General features: G+C 40.8%; 2 protein-coding genes across 4 annotated transcripts in view; both read right to left on the bottom strand.

Annotated features, from left to right (window-relative positions):
* Window positions 1–11,908, bottom strand: part of LOC123517537 (low-density lipoprotein receptor-related protein 2-like) — a 346,506-nt gene extending 334,598 nt beyond the window's left edge. The window contains 1 exon segment of the mRNA XM_045277692.1: window positions 11,714–11,908. Coding sequence (XP_045133627.1) covers window positions 11,714–11,831 — 118 coding nt within the window. The 5' untranslated portion in view covers window positions 11,832–11,908.
* Window positions 11,909–17,643: 5,735 nt separating this feature from the next.
* LOC123517539 (putative deoxyribonuclease TATDN1) overlaps window positions 17,644–24,631 on the bottom strand; it is a 29,183-nt gene continuing 22,195 nt past the window's right edge. For all 3 annotated transcript variants that reach the window (XM_045277698.1, XM_045277697.1, XM_045277699.1), the window contains exons 3-5: window positions 24,405–24,608; window positions 23,981–24,085; window positions 17,644–17,751 (exon numbers count right to left, since the gene is read on the bottom strand). In XM_045277698.1, coding sequence (XP_045133633.1) covers window positions 17,658–17,751; window positions 23,981–24,085; window positions 24,405–24,608 — 403 coding nt within the window. In that variant the 3' untranslated portion in view covers window positions 17,644–17,657. The remainder of the gene's footprint in view (window positions 17,752–23,980; window positions 24,086–24,404; window positions 24,609–24,631) is intronic.

Genomic DNA, 24,631 nt, shown 5'->3' with positions numbered 1-24,631 from the left:
GTAAGTTGTCGCAAGCCAAAGTTCGTGGTGTAAAAAAGCTGAAATGACAAACCTAACACGGGGATTCCAATCACACACACACACACACACACACACACACACACACACACACACACACACACACTCACACACAATAAGGAACCTCATCACATGGAGGATATTTCCTAAAGCATCACCTTTCTGCGCCACCTTTATTCCAGTTCCTGCGTAAACAAACAAGAGTATCCAACCCTGTATACTCTTTTCAACAGCGTGCGGACCTTACACAAGCTGACTCTACAAAAAGATGTAGCTCTAAAGCCCTCAGGTGTGCCAGGTCTCACGGGCTCGAGAAGCCAGTTCGGTAAGGGTCCACCAACAACAGGCAAGCCGGCAACCCTACCACACGGCGAAGAGCGTCGTGACACACCAAACTGGAGTCAGAACCTTAACGTTATGAAATTAAATGACGGGAGAGATATTGAGGTTACCAAAGCTTATCAATGAGTGGGTGCCCAATACACAACGCCGTGCCATCAGCTGACATCTGGCGTGCACGGTTAGTATTCTGCTCATCGCACGTGAAGAATAACAATGGTGGTAACTGACAGTGAACAACCCCGTGGTGCCGCCGGCTGTCAAGTATACCTGTGTGTCGTAAATACGTCCGCCAGCGGAGTGAGACCAAAGCCCTGCCTGCCCTGCCCATGACAACAGCCCACGACACTGTGCAGGGAGACTTGCTGAAATCTACTTATAAGTAACGAACAAAGCAATCACTCGCTCCCCATATCTCTCTCTCTCTCTCTCTCTCTCTCTCTCTCTCTCTCTCTCTCTCTCAGCATAAGATACCACCGCTCACAATAGTCTTTGCTCTTCAGTAATGGGTGGCGTTAAGTAACGTAATAGTAGACGCGCTACTTTCTACTTCCCACTGAAGCAGTCAGGCTACTCTGGGCTACGTGGCCGGACGTCCCTGCCAGGAAAGGGAGATATTATGTATCGACCTTCACTCCTAAACCCTTTGGACGTCAGACAGTGGAGACCATACCCTTGTGTTAATAGGAGATAAAGAGCATAGTATAAAGATTGCATATATTCCACCATATCACTCGGATAAAACGTTTCTATGGCACTTGCTCTCCTGCCAGACCTCCACCACACTGTCACCAGCTAAGGTAGCCACTCTGGACTGGATGAATAAATGAATAGGACTTATGTAGGGTAATTGATGGAATATATGGAGCTCTCTCTCTCTCTCTCTCTCTCTCTCTCTCTCTCTCTCTCTCTCTCTCTCTCTCTCTACCAGTAGTAAGTTGTTGTAGTAGAAGTAGTAGAAGTAGTAATAGTAGTAGTAGTAGTAGTAGTAGTAGCAGTAGTAATAGTAAATTAACACTATATTAGCACATGGTTATGCACACACACACATACACATAATAGTGTATGATGATTGAATTGTAGGAGTTAGAGTGGTAGTAACAGTAGTAGTGGCATCAGTAGCAGTAGCGACAGTGGCAGGAGCAGAAGAAAGCAAAGGGTGCTCTGTACAGAATAATGAGGACGCCGTGCATTGTGTTACCCTCACAATACATAATACATCACCTTCCGTCATTATGATTTTCTCCTACTTGGTTTTCTTTCCTCCCTCCTCCTCCTTCCCTCCCACACACACACACACACACACACACACACACACACACACACACACACACACACACACACACACACACACACACACACACACACACACACATTTTACTCACCACAGCCATGAGTCACATAATACGTAAGATAACCCAATAACACACACACACACACGCACACACACACAGAGACACACACACAGACACACACACACACACACACACACACACGTTCCCTCTTCTAGATATTCATCACTCACTAATGTTCAAATTTTTAAACATTCCGATATTTTACCAGGAGCGTTTTATTTATTTTATTTATTTCATTACGCAGGTGTTTCCTTTTAACTAGGAGTGGGGAATAACAATCAGTTCATCCCTACAACCATGAAAAATCCTGGAAGTCCCCCAGACACCTCCAAAGCAACGTATTAAAAGTAAACAAGATAAAATGCCGGATGTTTGAAGGTGTTTATAAATAAGCTGTTACAGGAAGACGAAATGATTAAGTCTAATTTTCTTTTTCTTTTCGTATCTAACTTCACTGGATTCACGAACGTCTCTCTCTCTCTCTCTCTCTCTCTCTCTCTCTCTCTCTCTCTCTCTCTCTCTCTCTCTCTCATCTCAGTCTGACTCTCATCCTAATGATGCTGGGAACGTATACACAAATTTCTCACCCTATATAAACTTTCACACACACACACACACACACACACACACACACACACACACACACACACACACACACACACACACACACACACACACACACACATTACACACATTTACACATTTTGTATGTTTCCTCTCTCTCTCTCTCTCTCTCTCTCTCTCTCTCTCTCTCTCTCTCTCTCTCTCTCTCTATCTATCTATCTCTGGTAACAGGCATGTATTTTCTTACATTCTTCTCTTTACTTCAAAGCGAAAGATATATATATATATATATATATATATATATATATATATATATAGAGAGAGAGAGAGAGAGAGAGAGAGAGAGAGAGAGAGAGAGAGAGAGAGAGAGAGAGAGAGAGTGTGTATGTGTGACCTAACCTAACCTCTCTGTACCACCTTCTGACCTCATCATCTCCATCACCACCACCACCACCACCACCAGTTGTCATTCCCACCATTATCTAAACCGTTCCATAACTTACTACTTCCTGCGTCACATTACTCCTTAATCTCTACCCTCCCCCTTCAGTCCTCACTCACTCCCCCTTCGTGGGCTTCCCTTCCCATGTGTCAACCAACTCTAGATAGACACACTCCTTGCCTCGTATTTTGATTGGGCAGAAACTCTTAGATGGGATGGCCTTTTTCTTTTCTTTTCTTTTTTTTTTGTATTAATTGATCATGTGCTTTTCTTACTATTTCTATTGTGACTGAAGCACTACTGTAAACTTTAAACCCCTGTAGTACCATAACGCGTTTCCATATTCATTCTGTATATACTATTTAGTGATTTTATACAGCTTCAGAAACTTATGTGGGGGATTAAAATAGTGAAGACCCTGGCCATTAACCTCCTGACCTCCATAGACTCTTCCTAATGTCATTAAAATGGTTTAATCGTACACGGAATTCAGGGTAAAACTGCGTCCCGGTATTGAAGGGGGTTAATAACAACAGAAACTTCTACTGCTGTCTGGTAAATGAGCACAAAAGAATACTAGAGAGAGAGAGAGAGAGAGAGAGAGAGAGAGAGAGAGAGAGAGAGAGAGCAAAGCGTTTATAAATACTGTTCCTGTTTTTGAGAGCCGGATGCAGTGATTTGTTGCCGAACACAAGTACGTGTATGCATCTGAGGGTGGAGTCTTTGCAATATTGTAGTCACGGCGTTATGGTGCCTCCCTCACAGGATGGGGCGCCGACACCACCACCACCACCACCACGCACTATTTACGAACGAGGTATGACGTGCTGGGTGTCATGAGAGAGAGAGAGAGAGAGAGAGAGAGAGAGAGAGAGAGAGAGAGAGAGAGAGAGAGATTACTATTGCATGTGGAAAGAAATAAGCAAAAAAGTGTGAGGCGTAGTTAAGTAACCCAAAGATAATGATCACGTGCGTGCGTGTCAGCGTGCGTTAGTGCGTGCATGCTTTTGGTGTGAGTGTATGTAAGTACGTATCTGAATATGCATTACGTCACACCAAAATAATAATAATAATAATAATAATAATAATAATAATAACAATAATAATAATAATAATAATAATAATGATAATAATAATAACAATAATAATAATAAATGTTGCAAACGATAAGAATTCTATAAAAAAAAAATTCACGGGAAAAGAAGAAGCGATGATAATGAAAAATAAATGTTCTGGAGGGAAATAAAGTTAGAGAAATACTGAATTATGCTCATACGTAAACTTTGATCAAATTACAGGTGGACTGAAGGTATGAAATGAAGAATAGAGGGAATGAAGAATAGAGGAAAGGTGGGGAGTAATAGATTTGTAGGTGAAGAAAAGACACTCAATAACAACAAAGCAAAAGGAATGAATGAAAAAAAAACAATACGAGAAAGGGAAATAAGAATCAAGGTCTTATTTTCAAGGATTACCTTTCTAATATAATATGATGTGGACAAGTATTAGGGACGATATGGATAAGAATAAACATTAGAATCATATATTAAGAAAAAACCATGTCCATCTCTCTCTCTCTCTCTCTCTCTCTCTCTCTCTCTCTCTCTCTCTCTCTCTCGTAATTATCTCCCAAAGCACGTTCACTAATCTCAGCGATATTTTTCCGTCTCACATCGTCACAAAATCTCCTCATAATTTCTCGCCGGGACACGTGAGGCAAAGGGCGGGACGGTCTCCTCTCTGTCAGTGGAACACATCACTAAGATTCGTTGTCTGAAGCGCTTCGAAAGAGCTCCACTGTTTCAAAAGACTCTGCTTTAAGCTACACGTGTTTTTGAGAATGTTCTTGTGGTTCTAGTGACAGATTAACAAGATTTGACATTATCTACAAAAAAAACTCTCTTGAAAACCCGTCAAACTATCTCCGTGGCTTTTGAAAACAGTCGTGTTGAGAGAGCAAAGCGTTTCACAACACGTGCAAGTAGTCGTCACCATTAGAATTGCGTAACCAACAGAATTATTTGATACTTTGAGTACTATGACGCGTTTTCATATTCATTTTGCTTACTATTTGGTGATTTTATACAGCTTCAGTAACTTATGTGGGGGATTAAAATAATAAAGACACTGGACATTAATCTTCTGACCTAATGCAAGAAAAAAAAATCTAGTCGTACACCAAATTCATGGTAAAAAAAAGCGTTCCAGTACTGAAGGAGTTAAGACAGAGAAGCACGACATGTAGTGCACGACCAGTCATCACTACTCATCCTCATCTTCACTCATCACCATCATCATCACCAGCAGAGCACCTCAGTGTGACCTCAATCAAGCCAAGACAGGAATGGGAGTCGCTATGCTTCGGGCGCCTCATGACCGAGTTCCTTCCTCCTCCTCCTTCTCCTCCTGCTGCTCTTCTTCCTCAACCTCCTGCTCTTCTTCCTTCACCCATCAAAAGCACGTGGCGAGTAGTGGCAATTCTATCAAAATGACCACAAAAGATAAGAAAAAGGTGTGTGTGTGTGTGTGTGTGTGTGTGTGTGTGTGTGTGTGTGTGTGTGTGTGTGTGTGTGTGTGTGTGTGTGTGTGTGTGTGTGTGTGTAAGATGAAGAACAAAGCCACACTTTCACGCTAGTTATCATAAATTTCCTTATAATGGGACTCAATCATTCTCCTCCTCCTCCACCTCCTCCTCCTACTCCTACTCTTACTCCTCTTTCCGTGCACTCCCTCCTCTACTTTCTAAACATGTGGTGGTGGTGGCAGTGGTGGTGGCGGTGGTGGTGGTTCTCGCTTCCCTCGCTACGTCTCTTTTTCCCCCTCCTTATAAGCACAGTTATTATTTTTCCTCTCTCCCATTATGTTTCATCTTCTCAAATCACTCTGCTCCTCCTGGCCCAGTCATGCTTCCCGCCACGCAACGCCCTCTCTTGGCTCACTCTCTCACTCACTCACTCATTGCATATATTTTCTTGTCGCTTAAATCTCTCTCTCTCTCTCTCTCTCTCTCTCTCTCTCTCTCATACGAAACGGTATTCAGCATCTTGATCTTACAACACCACCAGCCGACATTGCCATAAAGAGAATACTACTACGCTCTCTCTCTCTCTCTCTCTCTCTCTCTCTCTCTCTCTCTCTCTCTCTCTCTCTTGAAAGTGCCACGGGAAAAACCTTTTTTGTCTTCCTTCCCTCGTCAGGAGTCGCGTGCCTGTAAGTGAGCCTTCCTGCGGAGCGAGTGGTCACGGTTCGAGGATAAACACGCCCTAACAAGGCACAAGTGTTGGCGATGGGCGTGATAGCTTTACCTGGCTACGTGCACCACGGAAGGCACACCCAAGGATTCCTGTAACACCTGGTATCGTCTTACACCACCACACTCCACCTGATACTGCCGGCTTTCCTTCATCTCAATTCCATCCCACATCCTTCTTGCCTCTCCTCTTTTTTCTTCTTTTTCAGTCTTAGCGCCGTATTCTGAAACACTTCCGGTCGCATCTCTACTACTTTCAAAAGGCTCTCGGTGAAATGACACTGGTTTGTAAGACTTATTCTTCTACTGACAGATTAACAAGATTCGTACATTATTAACTGGAGGAACACGATTGATAACTTTGCTAATCATCTTTGAGGTCTTTGAATTTGAAAATAGTCGTAGTGAGAAACCAAGAAGATTTTGAAAACAGGTCTTGCATTTATCTCGCATATATTTTCTAGCGAGATCGCCACGAAGCGCGCACTCACTCACAGAAGCACAGATAGATTCGCCCGGGGAAAGTCTCAATAAATGAAAGCATGCATGAAAGTGGCTCATTTTCTCTCCTCGCGCCGAGTTCCGCAGGGTTTGTGAGTGAAGCAAATTTGTCTGCGGTGTTTTCATTCTCTTCTTTTCTTTTTCTTGTCTTTGAGCCCTAAAGCGTTCGTTCGTAGCACAAAACATAAGGAAAAGAGAGAAAAAAAGTACCGTTATCAAGTCTTTTCTAAAAATAAATAAGTAGATGAATAACACAAAGGAGGACGTAGCCAAGTTAGTCATCTTTAGTTTGGGTGGCGCCTTGATACTCCCTCTGATACAGTTCAAGGCGTAGGAAGTAAAGAGAGAGGGAGAAAAAAAAGACAGTAGGCAGAGAGTTCTTAAGTTCCAGAGACGTTCTTTTGTTTTGCTATGGTATCAACTTCATCATCATCATCACTCTCTCTCTCTCTCTCTCTCTCTCTCTCTTTCTCTAAATCAACCACAAACATCTCTCTTCATTCCCGTTCCTGTAGGCGTCTCATGTATTGAACCCATTCTATCCAGCCCCTTTCGTGACTCCTCGCTTCGCCCCTACTCATTATCAGCCCCTCCAGCCCCTCTTTCCTCCCCTCAACCCACCTCGCCACTACTATCACCACTCCTTTGTTTTCCTTTTTTTTCATTCTTCTCTCTTTTCTTGTCTTATAGTATCTATACCTCACAGCTACAACTATGCACACACCCTTCGTTTCTTCCTTCCTTCTCTCTCAAGCTCGTATTCCCAAACACTTCTGTGATTCAACTCCACTATTTCAAAAGGCTTTTATTTAAATTTACACGAATTTTCAAGATGTTTTTTACGGTTCTAAAGACAAATTGACAAGGTTTCTAGATTATCAAATGGATAAACACTCTCGAAAACCCCGCTAATCATCCCTGTGTCCTTGGAAAATAGTCATGGTGAGAGCAACGCGTTTCTGAACACGGACATTACCTCCTTGAAATCTACGTACCCCACCATCACTACAATGCTTTCCTTACGTATACTGCACCTTTCCCGCCATAATTTCCCTACGTATATTGTGCTTTTCGTTACAATCGTCAGGCATTAATGTATTGTAATGTGTTTTAGGTTAAGATGTAATGGCGTCCTGTAAGCAACAGTTTTTGTTATGTATTATTGTAAGGCTCCCAGGACGACCTATCTCTAGGGTCGTAACACTTTCCTTTCTGTCTTCACCTCTCATGTCACTGAGTTAGACAATGATAGTCGCAAATGTATCATAAAAGAGAGATTCTACTACATGAATGGATGAATAAATAAATGGTCTGTTGGCGTTTATCGTTATTATTCATCATTATTCAGTGCGTATTGCTGTTGTGCATCCAGCTCGTCTATACATTTTACATAATTCATCAAGTCAATCTAATGTATTCATGTCTCTTGTGTCAAATTTTATTCATTCATTCATTTCATCATCAGGAAGTTTTATTTATTTATTGCTTCTTTTTTATCTTATCTTTTCACTACAAGGTTTACATTTATGCTTAGGATGTCTAGTAAACTCATCGTTTTTTTTTAGCATCTAGAGTTACTCCTAATCTATTTTCAATTTATTTATTACAGCTCTTGATAGATCATTCATAGCTCTCTCTCTCTCTCTCTCTCTCTCTCTCTCTCTCTCTCTCTCTCTCTCTCAGGAACGGATGCAGTACCGAGTTTACTTCCTCCCTCTCCTTCCTACTACTGCTCTGCCCATTCTCAACCACCACCGCCGCCACATTCCCTCAAAACACACACACAAAGAGAGGAGAAAACACACACACAAAGAAGAGGAGAAAAAAGAACAGTTGAGTTTGGGAAAGTTACACGTTACACAAAACAAACATGCGCGCACACACACGGAAAGAGAGAGAGAGAGAGAGAGAGAGAGAGAGAGAGAGAGAGAGAGAGAGAGAGAGAGAGAGATGAGGCAGGCTAATCATACGTATATGAGAAGTGACGCCCCACTGAATGGCAACTGATTTCAAGTAACAGTATTCTCTCTCTCTCTCTCTCTCTCTCTCTCTCTCTCTCTCTCTCTCTCTCTCTCTCTCTCTCTCTCTGGCGCTTTGAGTTACGATGATACGCTCTGCTAACTTACTGGAATAAGTGAAAATAGATAGATAGATAGATAGATAGAGAGAGAGAGAGAGAGAGAGAGAGAGAGAGAGAGAGAGAGAGAGAGAGAGAGAGAGAGATATTACGAAAGATACATCAGATATAAAATAAAAACATTCAAAATATTGGTAAAGAATATGAGGCGTGTCTTGATAATTCAATAATGGGAGAGACAAAATGAATGAAAATATAATCACGATTCCCTGCTGACATAAATACGACTAGTTGCTTTAAGGGCATGAGGTCACGGCTCTCTCTCTCTCTCTCTCTCTCTCATATCTGTGGCCTTTGAAAACAGTATTTGTGAGAGGAAAAACACTTCAAAATACGAACCGAACCAGAGAGAGAGAGAGAGAGAGAGAGAGAGAGAGAGAGAGAGAGAGAGAGAGAGAGAGAGAGAGAGAGAGAGAGAGAGAGAGAGAGAGAGACCTACCACCTACTAAGATTACAACAGCAGCATCATGAGGTCTCCAACAACAGCACACCGTCAGTCCTAAACAAAACCACAAGCCGCGTTAGGTACAGCAGGAGAGCAAAAAACCACTTCCTTGTTTGATTATGCCGCGAGGGAACCCACGGACACACCCTCCACCACCACGCTCCCTCACGAATCACGCACCGATCCCATATGAAGGCAAGAGGAGATACTATTGAGGAAAGGAATAAACCGTCTAGCAGTCACAGCGGCATTCATTCATTACACTGGTGGCTAGAAGGAACACGAGTGACTGAATGAATGTGGAACGTAGAGATGGGGCTGTAATTTGAAACCGTCTGCAGTGTTTTCAGGAATATATTTAAAAGTGATACCGATATGGATTATTTCAGTGGTTTTTATGTGTTTTTGTTTCTCTTTCTCTCTCTTTTGTTCCAACGATAATGTATAGTATGATAAAAAAAAAAAAAAACTTGATAACTTCCACTAAAGACGCTGAAAATATTAGAGATAAGATGCTAAAATGTTTGACTCATTCTAATGATACAGAATGTCAAACTTCCAGGATGAAAGTAAAGAACATGAAGGAGTGGCGTCTTTACAATGACGGAATGTCCTCGACCCACAGTGAGAACACACACTGATAATTCTCATTGTTTTCGCACTGTCCTCTATGAACCCTTACCTTTTTTTTCCTGACAAATATAACTACACGTTTAAGCAAAGAGTGTATTCTAAACTTAAACAGATATGTATTAAACAACAACCTGGTAAACACAAAGCAAGAACATCATTATTTTTGCACTGATCCCTAGACCTTAATTTTACTTCAGTTCATAAGTTAACAGAAATTATGTGTTTTTAAAATTGTATTCGAAATATAGTATGCAAAAATGCAGAGGAAGAACAGAAGAAAAAGGTGCTGCAGCTTCTCCCAAGTCCCCGCTCTGCCATCATCAGGAAGGAACCACAAAGCTAACTTGGTAAAGGAGCCCAGCACTCCTCTCTTGTAATAGCAATAAACACGCCACCGTGACTCTGCCGCCGGAGCTGTATTGATCGAGTGAGCGTGTAGTAGCAGCGAGTACTAGTGTGAATCTTTGATGAGATTGATAGAAAATGTGGGCGAGAGAAAGAGAGAGACAGAGAGAGAAAGAAGGGGGAGGGAGGATGTGGGAACGAGTCATTGGTGATTCAGAGACTGTAGATGGAAGAGATGTGTGAGATGAAGGATGAGGAAAGTGTGTGTGTGTGAATGTGTGTGTGTGTGTGTGTGTGTGTGTGTGTGTGTGTGTGTGTGTGTGTGTGTGTGTGTGTGTGTGTGTGTGTGTTCAGTTGGGGCATGGGGAGGCAAGGGTTGTGTCAAAAGGCTCAGTGCGAATGAGAGATGAAAAAAAAAGTACAAGAATAACAAATCTTATACTCATTAACATAAAATCAAGAGACGAGTAATCAAAAGCAAACACTTAACATAGAAAATAAATCGACTAATTAATGAATAGATAACAACGACATTAATGAATAAAAACGCTCAAAGAATCACTAACCAACTAACGTTATAACCCAACCACTACAGTCAAGACTTTTGGCTGGAGCGCCTACCGTGGTCTCTCTCCCTAACTTAACTTTCCCAATCATGTTTTTTTTTTTTTTTCCCTTCCCAATCAGATTTTCCCCCGCTCGTCAGCACCACACAAGCGAGGAGCAATCTCTCTCATCATCCTGCACGGCCTCTTTACTCCCCCGACGACCTGCTTAGCGGACGAGAGAAATTCGGAGAGAGAGAGAGAGAGAGAGAGAGAGAGAGAGAGAGAGAGAGAGAGAGAGGGCGGCTGGATCAGGTAACGGTACCTCAAGATGCTGTTTAAATGCATGACGCTGTGTTGTACAGGATGGGGGACGCCGCCCCCAAACACAACACTTCTTTCCTTTCCTGGAGACTTCCATTCATTAGCTTCTCGACGAACACTTCGTAAATAAACAATTGTCCACCGACTCGAGGTATGGTAGACGCACCCAACATGTCCCCAAAGATTAATGTTGCTATAGTTCTTTTCATTATTCAAGTAACATTTGCTAACTAACTGAAGTTCCTTCCCCACATTGAGTTATGAACTTCAGACGTCGCAGTTGGAGTGTAAGAAAAGTGCATTATGTGTACAGTAATTTAATAAAGATAATATACTGTGTGTTATACGTGCAGTACACAGTTGTACTCTGCCACACATTAGTAATCCTCTACATCCATGGAAATATCCAACAATTGAGGGATGATACAGTACATCCTTCTCCCAATCATTCCTCTCCAGAACTCCCACAACGCACACTGCTAACAAGTGTGTGCCGCCAACACTCGCTGGTCACCTGCTGGTGTCACGCGGTGCTGAAGGAATGCGACGAGCAAAATTTGGACGCCAAGCCCTACCCTCAAACTCCACAATCAGCACCTACGTTAGGCACATGTGAATCATTCCTGAGAACAATAATGCACTAACACTGTACGAGACTCAAGCAAACAAAGTGTGTAGCAGCAGGTGTGGGGGAGGGACGCGTCGCGGCGGGTTGGCGGCGTGTGGGAGGCGAGTTGTCCACCTGAGCACAGGTAGGCAGGCTGCCACACGCACACACGGCGGGCACGCAGGGCATCTATAACTCTCTCACTCACCTGTTACAGCGAAGGAGCCTCTATCTTCATCTCTGATTATCTGTCCCAACACATGATCTGATGGTAAGCTTGCCAATAGTAAAAATAAAGAAAGCCACGACGTAAAACACATTTTCATTTAATGTTCCACTGAAATTCACAAGCACATCTTCCCAAGACGGAGTATGGGACACAACTGCCAGAGCTGTGAGTCTGAGGCTGGGTGGCTGGCTGCTGTGTCTGACTGGACGCCGAGCCACCCGGCGCATGCGCCAAGCGCATCTCATTGAGTTACGTGTAGTGGACTGCGAGAGTTTTGATACTGGGGGTTTCATATTGATTTATATGAAGCACTTAGACAGGAAAATATATTCTCCTCCCTAGCATATGCTAGAAATATAACATTATGAACAAAACATTTGCTCAGAGAGAGCAGAGTCCTTAGTCTTAAAACTCTCATGTTCTTTTCTCCAGAACTCTTCACTCACTTCCATTCTTCTTCGTCTTGCCAAGTTATAAAACCAGAGAGAATCTTAGATCTCTTGAAGGTTTCGTTGAAATCTCTGGCTAGACAATGAGAGCTTATTTTCTATTCTATGCATCCTTAACTTGCTATCATGAGTGTATTCTTCACAAAAATTTGATGCGATGAATGGTGACAATCATCAGTACTTTCACCAAGTAGCTTGCATGCGGAGCACGTGATCCACTGGAAAAACGCTAATCATTGACTTCTGGGAAAAAATAATGAAATAGGAAAAAATACATAGATACGTAAGCTCAGGGGAGTGTGACCCGTCTCTCGGAGCCAACAAGAGAGGTCGCATTAACCTGTATTCCCAGAAATGCACCACAGGAACTTAAGTCCGGGAACAGCAGAGGGAGAGAAAAATTATGTATGCGTTATGACACTCCTACACATTCACAACCATCTTTCTTTCCCAGTCACAACTCAGTGCACGCCCTCCATCTTGTCACGTGACTCGCTATGCTTGACAGGTTAGGTAGGGCAGGGAAGCTTACGTATTCGGGTATACCTGGCTTGAGTTACGTATACTCATCGCACCTGCCAGACCAGTACACCTAGAGGCCGGCAGCGGGACGGAGATCGCTGGAAGGGAGGGGCGGGGGGAAGGAGGAGGTGGTTATGAAAGGAGAGAGAGAGAGAGAGAGAGAGAGAGAGAGAGACTGGGGGAAAACGGAGAGTACATAATTCAGTTATATAAGCGTGCAAAGAAAACAAAGCATAAATTACAAGAATTATAGATAACTATGGATAAAACACACACACACACACACACACACACACACACACACGACTGTAAGAGCAGCGTGTTTGTAGATGAAGAAAGGAAAGATGCAGGCAAGACTTTGGAGGGAGTACTATGACGTAGGTTACGAAAGACCAGACCAGAGTAGTGAGGAAGGTGGTCAACAGATGGCGTGGGTGGGATTCCCTTTCGTCCACGTATACCAACCCCGTGGACACTAAGTAGTCGAACAGCTACTCACAACCACGACATGCCACAGCCACTGACTGGACTATTCATGGGCGATATGCATCTATCTCAAGAGCCACACGCGCATATCGCTTTTACGCTCATCTGCTTATCACTGGCGGGATTTATAACTGCCCGTGTGTCCTACCAGGAGACACGAATAGAAAACAAGTCGAATAGATCCTTGCGAAAACTACGAGGATTAATCTCAGTAAATAATTAGAAGATCTCGTGAAGATTATACAACACACACACACTCTCTCTCTCTCTCTCTCTCTCTCTCTCTCTCTCTCTCTCTCTCTCTCTCTCTCTCTCTCTCTCTCTATCAAATTCTAGTCCAATAAATGGTTGATGTTCATGTCATCCATATAGGTTCTGTTACTTGACGTCACCCTCAGTTGTCATACACTTAAGTTAGTTATAAGATGAGATGACATTGCTTAACATAACCTTACCCAGCCTTGTCTCCTTCATGAAAAAAAATATATGTATACGTATTTGAAATGGTTGACTTTCATAGGGATTCGATTAGAGTATAATACAAAACGTGAAGAAATATGTATAGGTGTATTTTATCTTACCATGTAGCATTCTCTCCTCTTTTACTGTGCCTTTGTGATCAGTGCACGGTCTTCGTGAGTCACTGCTAATTTGATCCCTCTATGTGTGTTCGCCTTTTTCCCTGATCTCTCTTTTGCTGTCCCACGGATCCTTCCCTCGCGCTCTTCACGCCTAATAAACAGCTTCGTATTCTCGTCTCATTACCAAGAGAGAGAGAGAGAGAGAGAGAGAGAGAGAGAGTGTGTGTGTGTGTGTGTGTGTGTGTGTGTGTGTGTGTGTGTGTGTGTGTGTGTGTGTGTGTGTGTGTGTAATTCATTCTCACGGTCGTCTGTTGGTCACCCAGCCAGTCTTCCCCCATTACGGAGCGAGTTCAGAGCTCATAGACCGATCTTCGGGTAGGGTGAGACCACAACACACTCCAGGAACCAGCTGAATGAATAAACTTACATGTATGAGTAAATAAAACGGGATGATGTGTTTTTTCTTTATATTCAGTAACAACGAAAAAAATAAAAGAAAATCATTAACTTTTGGTAAAACTGTTATGATTATGAGTTTTTTTTTCTTCACTGTGAAGGCAGTTAACGAATAAAATCCATGAGTGTTATATCAAGAAACGTATAAGAATCCTGGTGATTCACTACACTGTGTCCAATCATTGCCAGTTAGCAGGGCCAGTTTTTATTCTTTTCGTTATAAGCTCCAGAACCAAAGCGCTTGAACAGAAAGGAAGCGTCGGTTCTGTAGTTACGTAGAGTCACCAGCAAACGCCACATCCTCTTCTTATTGTTACATCTCCTGTTTCGACTGCATAACACCGCTGGAGGATCACTACCAACCAAGGAAGCATTTGTTATCACTCTAGTATATCAGACATTGTTATTATCTTATATCTTTTACTATTGAGGGCGAGATGGAAGACGAAGAAGAGGAAGAGGAGGAGGAGGAGGAGGAGGAGGAGGAGGAGGAGGAGGAGGAGGAGGAGAGCATAGACATAAAGTAACAATTCATCGCTCTCCATTGCTCCTTCCTGCACAGGTTGAAAAGAAATATATTCATTGTTTTCAAGGGAGCTAATTTCCTGGTGAGGAGTTTCAGTTGCATGGAATTTGAAGACAGCTGCAGCGAGAGGAGAGGTGCTGCATTTGAATATTGCGTATTACGAAAACAAAAATGAGGGAAGAATCTCTCAATGAAGCCGACCTCCGCATTATGTTAATTATATTTGGTCAGTGAAGGAGTGAGGAACGCTGTCTCACCCGGAAGCAAAAAAAAAAAAAAAAAAAAAGCCAGTAACACTGCGGAGCAAAAGCTCCACCACACCCAGAAACAGATGCAGCTTGTGTTCCCTTCTCCCTCGTGCCGCTCTTTTGATTGTAAAGTTGGGAAGTTGACGTGATAGTTCACCGCTCCGCTAACTTGACGTGGAAATCAGCGATATCTTAGTGTACAAAACTGGCGATTATTTATTTATTTACTTATCTTATCTATTTATTTTTATTTGTTTATTTATTTTTTGTTTATTTCTTTATTTTTTATTTATTTTTTTTATTTATTTATTTATCTTTTTTTATTTATTTATTTTTTTTTTTTTTACGTGCGCTCGTGCGCCTCCAAACAGATTGCGCCCTGGGCAGTCGCCCACATTGCACATAGCCAAACTGTCCCTGAATCACTCTTAGTTTTGAAGGATCGGTCAGCGATAGAATGCTTTGAAAGTCGTATGCGGTCCACTTACCGCAGATTGTATATAGGATGCTTATTCTCGCCGGATGTGTCACACAAGTGGATGACCAAGATAAAAGAGCTTCAACCTCTACATGTGCTAACATTTCCTTCCTACTTGTCCAAGTGCTTCTTTCACACATGCAGTTAATCCTTTATCCCGACTGACCATCTTCCAAATGGCTTTCCTCTCCTATCGACACCTTCAACTTCACTACGCGCATTTTCTTTACAAATTCTTTGCTCTTCTTAATAAGTACATGTCATCTCAACGTTTCTTTTCAGTCACTAAACTGCTTCACAATTTACACCACTTGAACAGGCTAGTCCAGTTATTCCGTGAAAATCATCACAAGGTTGATGGCGGGCAAGCTAAGCTTTCAACGTGACAGTGAAAATTTTCATTTATAAATATTTTTAAAAGTGTGTGTGTGTGTGTGTGTGTGTGTGTGTGTGTGTGTGTGTGTGTGTGTGTGTGTGTGTGTGTGTGTGTGTGTGTGTGATATTTTACCTCTACTGTTGGTTGTGGTTCCAGCTTGGGCCGCTGCCAGCAACACACCGCCCCCCGCTACCCTCAACCCCACCTTAACCTCGGCCATCTGCACAGCGGGGATCCGCGGGTAAGGAAGAAGGCAGAGGTCAACGTTATCCTCTGCAGGCCTCCCTGGAGTGCAAAAATACCAACAGGGTTCTGCAGTAATGCACGGCAATAACGTCTGCCTGGTCCTTTTTAAGAGAAAGTCAAACCGAGACTAAAATTTTAACTCAATCCAACAGAGAGAAACTCTCTCGTCTTTCCGAGGATCATTACATTGTATATTTATTTAATGTGTGTTACTCTTAACAAACTGCATATTTACTTACAGTATCTTACATTGTACTAGACGTATCCCATGACAATTCATTCCAGTATAATTTATAGAGGTACGTACTTGTATGTACTCCGTACTAGATAAAGATTCAAAAGGACCGCCAATCACCATCATTCACCACGATATACTCGTTTTCTTTGTAATAACCCCGAATTAACGCCACAGGGAATTATACAGTAAGCAGATCACTCAAGTAATCAGGTATGGGTGAATGAAAACATTAAAACATATTTTCAAAATAGCATAGTGGCAAGTTGGCAACGGAACACCTTATCCAGCAAGATTTCCTTGGTTCCAGTAATGCCACTGATGACTGCTTGGCCATAAAGCAGAAATTTAGCAGCCATAGTAAGAAGTCACACATAGAATTATCAGGCAGACAGTGACTCTCACATGTCAAAACGCACGTGTATTAATCCCTTATAGAATCGCTGCTCCAATGATTTCGCTCGATGTAACTAACCTAACCTAACCTAAATTTTATTTGACAAAAAAACGGGGCAACTGATAACTCACCCTAAGCTTCGCAGCTTCAAGGCCAAATATACTCTAGTCTAAGCTTTAAGGTTCCTACATCAGTATCATTCCTTGGATTAGCCTCCCATCAGAGTCTTATGCCTTACAGAGAGGATACAGTCACACAGAGTTCGTATCTGTACGTTCCTTGGCCTTTGTATTTTTCAGCTGTATGTCTGAAAGTCCCTCTCACATAGTATCTCACACACACACACACACACACACTATCTAATTCTGACGATATTCCTTTCAGAATATCCCTAACACGGTAGTTTGATTTTTGCATTCATTGCCTTAATTCCTGAACTAGCTGCCTATTTTACTTGCAATGTACATAATATGCATAAGATACTGAAATACCAAAGAAACACTATAGAAAATCATGCTCAGCTTAGTAGTTCCTAATTTACTTTTTATCTCCACACATTAATTTACCAAACACCAAAGAGCTATGACCAACACAATCTTAGTGAAGTCCACCTTTATCTTCCAGACTGTACATGACATGTACGTGTCGCAACAAGTTCCATCATGTCTCTGCTCCGTGACACAATCACTCCTCATGATATAATAATCCTCAAACTCTTCAAGATAACAAAGACTGAATTCCGTCATGCTCTCCACCTGGTGTTCAAGTGGGGATGCAAAAAAGGAGCCAATGAATCAATTAAAGATTATTTAACTGATGCGAAAAGAGAGGAACCCATGACCATGAAGATATTTAAAAAAAATTTTGATAAACAAATGCGAGAGAGAGGATTAAAAAAGATCATGATGGTGCTACTTATGATGTCAGTTTATTGTTTGCCTGCATAAAGTCAGGATGTGATGACTTGAAGTGGGAAGAAGAGTCTGCTGGGAATGACACTGGAATCTCTTTGTACCACTGCAAAAAATTTAAGAAACAAGCTAGTTCATGAACCATTGCACAAATGTGATGATAAGGCTATAGATGACTTGTGTGAGCAATTCAAAAAGATACCTGAGGCATTGTTAAGATTAGCTAAAACTAAGTACAAGCCTAAAGATGATGTAGATCAAGAAATAAAGAAGATAAATGAACATATAGATAATATTCTGAAGGCAACCTTAGGGGATCCTTTTGAGTTGCAGCAACAGTTGCTCAAGCTCAGGAAAGAGCAAGTAAGCATAATCAATGAACAAGGCAAAAGTGAATTGTCAGAACGATACAAAGAGTTATCCAATATTGATCCAGCATCCTTTGTGACGAGAAAAAAGAAACTGAATATCAAAAATGTATTTACCAAACTTGATGTACACTGGACAAATGAGAAGGAAATTTTTGACTTGGAATACAAAGAACTTCTTGAGGTGAAGACTGAGAGCAGAGAAAAACCTACAGTCATAATACTGGAAGGTGATGCTGGTGCTGGAAAAACCACACTCACTAAACTAATCCTGTCAGATTGGGCAGGGGATAAATAAATTTTTAGAGGCCTCAGTGATTATGATTTGGTTCTACTTGCTGAGGGGAAAAACAAGTTTATTTCTTCTTATTTAGGTCTAATTAATTTTCTTATACCAACAGCCTCATTTAAATTTGCTGATGATGATCTAATTAACTCAATACTGAAACTGAAGGTATTACTAGTGATGGATGGTTTTGATGAACTAAATGAAGGGTCTGAAAAACTCATAAGAGAATTAACAGAAAAGCAGATACCAAAGAGCTGCAGAAAACTACAACTCCTAATCACCACAAGGCCAAGCAAACACTCTGACCTTCTTCATATCATAAACCACCATCTTAAAGTGCAAACAGTACTGAGAGGCATTCCTTTCCATAAAAGAATTGAATTTGTAGAAAAGTTGCATAATGAAATGGTAAGTGAAAAACAGTGTGTTCAAGAAACTAGAAAACTGATCTTCTTGAAACATTCCCAATCTTAACTTGGTGAACACTACCGGCTGCCTCTCAACCTCACACTGCTCACCTACCTCTGGGCTGCTGACCCAGATCAAATGAATCCCAAAACGACGGCAACTGGCCTCTACATTGCCTTCCACGAGCTCATTCAGTCTCGGAAAGACTTCAAGGACGCAAAAGTGTTGTTGCTCAGCCCAAAGATAAGTGTGAAGATGGAATAAAGAAGTTTCTGCAAGAGTTCTATAGTGTTTGCCTGGATATACTTTCATCTGACTCTATGCAGCTTTCTGATCTGTCAATAAAGGCACTGGATAACAAGTGTACAGAACTCAAACTTCCCTTTAATGCTATGTCGGAGGCTTTTCTTGTTGTTGATAAAGTGTGGACTAGTAAAGGTTTTATATCGTACCTCACTGTACATCACAAAAGTATTTTGGAATTTTATGCTGCAAACAAATTTATGACATTTATCAATAAAGAGAATGATACATCTTCAGACAGGGCAGCGATCACGTCTCTTCTAAAGAAGCTCACAGTACCCGAGGAGGGAAGGAAGGAGATCTTCACCATTATAGATAAATATTGCGACAAAGATACAAAGTCATTAAAAAGACTATGCCAGAAGCTTCTCAAAACACACAAGGACCTGACAAAATATGATAATATGTTCCTGTATTTAACTGGACTTCTGACTCATCAAGGCTCAAGTAAGTTACAAGAATACTCTGCAGATCTTATGAAGGAAATGGAGAGAAGGGTTCCAGGGAACCAGGTGGCTTGATTTTCTCATGGAGGCTGAATGTAATGAAGAATTGGCTAGCCTCTTGGCTCACTTCTTTTCTGGTGTAAGTAGACACATGTGAGGTGATATGTTTGTTCCACATTATTATTCCAGGATATAAAGCCATTACAACTAGTGGACAAATGTTTGAGTATTGTGAGAAGAGAAGGTGAGGGATCAAACCCTGTATGACACATAAGCTTCACAAATACATCAAGCACTTCAGTAATGATCAGCAAGTTGTATTCAGTTGGAATTTGTCTGCCTTTAAAATCTTTGTCACTTTAAGGTACTTCTCTTTAGGAAGCCATACGAGACTTATACATCAAAATTCATCCATTACAATTGAAGCACTAAGAAATAACATTGTTACTGCTCAACACTAAAGTTAGTCCTCAACCAACACAACAATTTGGTTCCTGGTTGTGCTTAATGAAGTCTGCCTGATCCCATTATGATAAATTGACCATGAGTAGGAATTGTCAATCAAACAACTATAAGTTAGGATCCAGCAAAGGTAATTACTATGTCATTGCCTATTAGTTTTTCATTGGGCTTTTTTTTCCCTCAATATTTTCACTATTCATAGGATTGCACAATATTTCTATATTTTCTAGAGATCAATTGTGTACTTCAGGAACAGCCTAATTAACCAATATATGAATATTGAGTTGTTTATAATCATATGCACTTGTTAAGAATAAGACTCGGTCAAAAGATTCCAAAGAAGAGTTGGAGTACTAATTTTGCAGCAGCTGCCTGAATAAAGATGGTCTCCATGAGTTAAATGACTTTGTAACTATGTTCATTTAAGGCATGATGAAATATTTTAACAAAAGGGGCATTATTCACACCAGTACTGATAGTACAAACACACCAGTACTGATGCACTTGAGACATAATAAAAATAAAAACACCAGGAGAAAGCTCTCAGCCCCAGTCATGGAGCTGTGGGGATGCAGGCTATTACTTATTGCCATAGGCTGTATGGTTGGCTTTTGGGAACTGGATACCACACAATAGTTCTTCATTATGTCTAATGGCAAGCCCTATCATGCAGTGTGTTTAATGTTTATCTAGGATGGGCACAGGATAGATGGGTTATCCTTTCAGGTTTAAAAGAGATAAATAGTATAATCATTGCATGCCACATGAATGTCTGCTCAGTTAATTAGTGTCTCAAATATTGTCTTTAAATCCTTCAACACAATCTAATATGTTCCATCCTTTCCTCAGTCAATTGAAATTTGTGATGGCCACACAGGAGCTGCTATGGTGCTGTTTAAGTATCTGGATGTCAACACTCCAGTTAAAATTATTCTGGAAAATGAGGTGTCGTATGTTCCATATCTGGATGACATGTTACACGAGCTTTCCAAGAGAAAATGTGAAGTTGAACTCTCCCTCCGACATCAATGGAAACATGAACAATGTGGATTTTCAGACAATCACCTTAACTGTCTTTACATGGAGAGGAAAAAGACAAAAAGTAAGTTTGCTTTTCTTTCTTGTTTTCTTTTACTGAAGTCCTCTAAAACTATTTAACATCAATAACATTGACAGCTATTATCTTTTTTTTCTAGATGCAATGTGAGCAAATTCACTGGAAATTTGAAAACATTTTCTCACTTACCTAAAAGTGTGAAAAAACTATGTATCACATTTGGCACCACTAAACAAGCTCAGCAAATACTGACAGAACTGCCTGATTTGATAAAAAGAAACTGCATTCAACAACTTGGTATGTACTCACATTTGCAAGTAAGAGAGTCTTTAGTGAAAAATCAATTGATAATTTCAATCAAAGGAATAAAGAATTTAGGAAGAAAAAAAGACTATGGATTAGACACTTGCAAAATTATGCTAAAATATTGTTTAGGAAAAGTAAAAGAGACAAGGAAGGCCACTATAAATAAGTATATGTGGGAAATAAATGTTGATAGAGGCAGAGAACTTGAAGCAAGCTACAGGAGAGTGTATTGATAGGAAGGGAAGCATAGTATTGAAGATAGAAGGATAAAAAGAGTAAGGAAATTATAAGTAGCTTTTACAGATGAAGATTTGGCATGTATAATATTGATAAGAAGCTCTCCAGAATATCCTTAAAATGTGTGATGTCTTATGTGAGACAGCAGTTAGTAGATGGAATCAAGGTGCATGTATTTCAACATATAAGGAGGTAAATACATTTACGAGATTGGAAGGAGAGTTCAGTAAGTGTAATTGAAATTGAGAATTGTGGCCAACAACAGAACTGAGTCACCACATACCATAAAACATCACTGCAGTTGTTATTCAGTGTACGTATTTAAAACACCTCATGGCATGATTTGTTTTTGTATCTTTCAGGAATCCATGTGATGCCAGATGTCCAGCCTGACAACCTTCCAGAGCTGTCTTTTCTGAGTGCCAAGAGTAAAGATGTAAAGCATGCCACATTATTTGTCTCAAAGGTTGGAAGTAACTGGATAAGGATGTGTAATGTGATCCGTGCACTCCTGCCTGTGGATGGGTGAGTCTATTCAAACCTGACCCCATGATCAGTCTTCCATCCAACTTTTTCTGCTCCTCATATTATATATATAGTTTAAAACACAAGCTCCAATATTCTAACACCTCAAAAGGTTTCATGACTATTATCCAAGACTATTGTATACTTGCACTTCATCACAAGTGCTAAGATGTTTCCTATTTGCAGGATGCTCGACTCTCTCAAGTTTCCACAAAGCAATATGTCCGCAGCTCAGTTTACAAGCCTAATTGTGAAACTGGGTGAACTGAAAGTGGTGATGCCAAAGAATGGAGGTGTACACATTTCCTTTTCTCTCATTGAAAATGTACATCTCATTGAACTTAAAACACTGATCAGGGATACTTTGCAGTGTGAATTGTACTGGTAAGAAATTAATTACTTGTTCTGTGTTCTCCATTATATGAAACTTATGAAATGAATGAGGCATAGCTGCATAGAATTCCTACTTTCATGCATGTCAAAACAACACTATCTTGCCACATGCTACTGAGAAGCTTCACATAAAGTTGGGAATGATGGTTCTAACAACTTTGATATAAGGTTGCTTTGTCTGACAACAAGTATAAATATAAACTGTACTTCCTAAATTAAGTCAGACCTGTGTGCCAACACAAAATGAAATAAACAAAGCAGGGTTGTTTTAGCATAATCCATGAAATCAATCAAAAGTACTACCATGAATTATATACTAAAGATATAATGATGACAAATATAACTACATATTGTAACTTCATTCATAATTACGAGTATTATTTTTGTTTAATTCCTTGACACAGTGTGGATGAATCAGTAATTTGGAAACATTACTGAGACAAAAATCCTTCGGCTACCAACCTTCTGTTGCTGTGAAGTTGTAACTGACAACAGGAATGTTGTAGAAGAGGAAACTCAGCCACCAGCCATTCATCAACCAGCTACCAGCCAGGCATCCAGCCATTTATCAGCTAGCTAACCAGTGAGCCACTAACTAGCTACGAGGCAGCCACCCACTCAGCAGCCAGCAACCAAGCCAGCCACCCAAGTATCCAGCTGCCAGCCAGCCACACAGCCATCTACCAATCAGATATCAGCCAGCCTACCAGCTACCAGGCAGCTTTACTGTGGCCATGCAGAAATTTACAATCCTGCATTTTTCTTACCATGTGTCAGCTTCTCATCAAGTGCCACTGAGTTGCTTTTGTGTTCAAGTAATAAGACATTTACTATAGATGGTAAAGAGACATCACAAACACCTAACAGACCAATCATAAGTAAACTACACAGTAGGCAGAAAAAAGATGACATGACTTCATGTATCACAGTGAAACCCAATCTCTATATCAACTAAAGGCTGACACCTTAAAATAATGGTAGGAGGAGGGGGAGGAGGACGAGGAGTAACAGCAGCACCAGTAGAAACAGTAGCAGCAGTGAAAGGAAATGGTCATCTTTAATTTCATCACCACCACAATCATTTTCACCACCACCACCACCACCACCCACACCAACTGAGTTGCTTTTGTGTTCAAGTAATAAGACATTTACTACAGATGGTGAAGGATGACTTTCATGTACTCAAAGCAAATAGTTTGTGTTGGAAAAAAAAGAACAAAAGAAAAAAAATGTAAAATGCATGCTCTTCAGTAAACTCAAGCAGCCAGTTAGCAGGCCAGTGTTGATCCACCTCACATGTTCCACCTGGGAGGAAGGGCTTGTGCCTCTAGTGATCACGAACAGAGTATAATGTGCAACTCAAGTGACATCCAGAATACAGTATACCCCTTCATCTATCCTGACCTCCATACTCTGTTACTCTTTGCCAATTATAGATGAAAAATATTTATAAGAATGGGTAAACATACTATTTTTCACTTTTGTTTATATCAATATTTTATCAATCACTCCAAGAAAACTGGAACCAGAACTGCTCTTACTCTGTTTTAGAGGGAAAGAACAGTTTCATGGTATTGTTGTATAATTGCTCTGCCAACTTATCATGATCTTCTTTCTTAATTGCTGCTAAAACTTCCAAAACTTGTCTGCAAAGATAATAAAATTCATTCAGTATCATAAATTATCAATAAATTCTTCAACTTCCATAAACCTCACAACCCTGCAGCAACTTGATTCTGAGTGTCTCCATGAACTGTCTGCCAAAAACTTCTACCCATTCTTACGGATCTTCCCCCTACTTATTTAATTGCACCTACATTATACTAATCACTTATATTTCTCATCACAATCATCAATGCATACAAATACTCAGCAATACGGAAACATAATAAGATCAATCCAGATACATTTTTGATACCAACATCTATGCAAGTTGTAATAACAAAAGTACAACAGAACACTTACACTATACAATTTGGTTCATTCCTACTCTTCACCATGACTCCAGCTTCCCACTTCTCCTTTTTCTTAGTCTGGTAAGTGGTTGTGACATGCTTGTGGCCGGCGTGGGTTGGGCGAATCTCACACCAAGGGCAATCAGTTTCAATCATGAGCCGCTGAGGTGGAATTGATGCTGCAACTGCTAAATTATCTTCTGTTTTCAGGGAGCTGTTGGATGCAATATTGTTGTC

Source organism: Portunus trituberculatus, chromosome 42, assembly GCF_017591435.1.
Source record: "Portunus trituberculatus isolate SZX2019 chromosome 42, ASM1759143v1, whole genome shotgun sequence".
Lineage (NCBI taxonomy): Eukaryota > Metazoa > Arthropoda > Malacostraca > Decapoda > Portunidae > Portunus > Portunus trituberculatus.
This window is presented reverse-complemented; position numbering and strand designations above follow the sequence as displayed.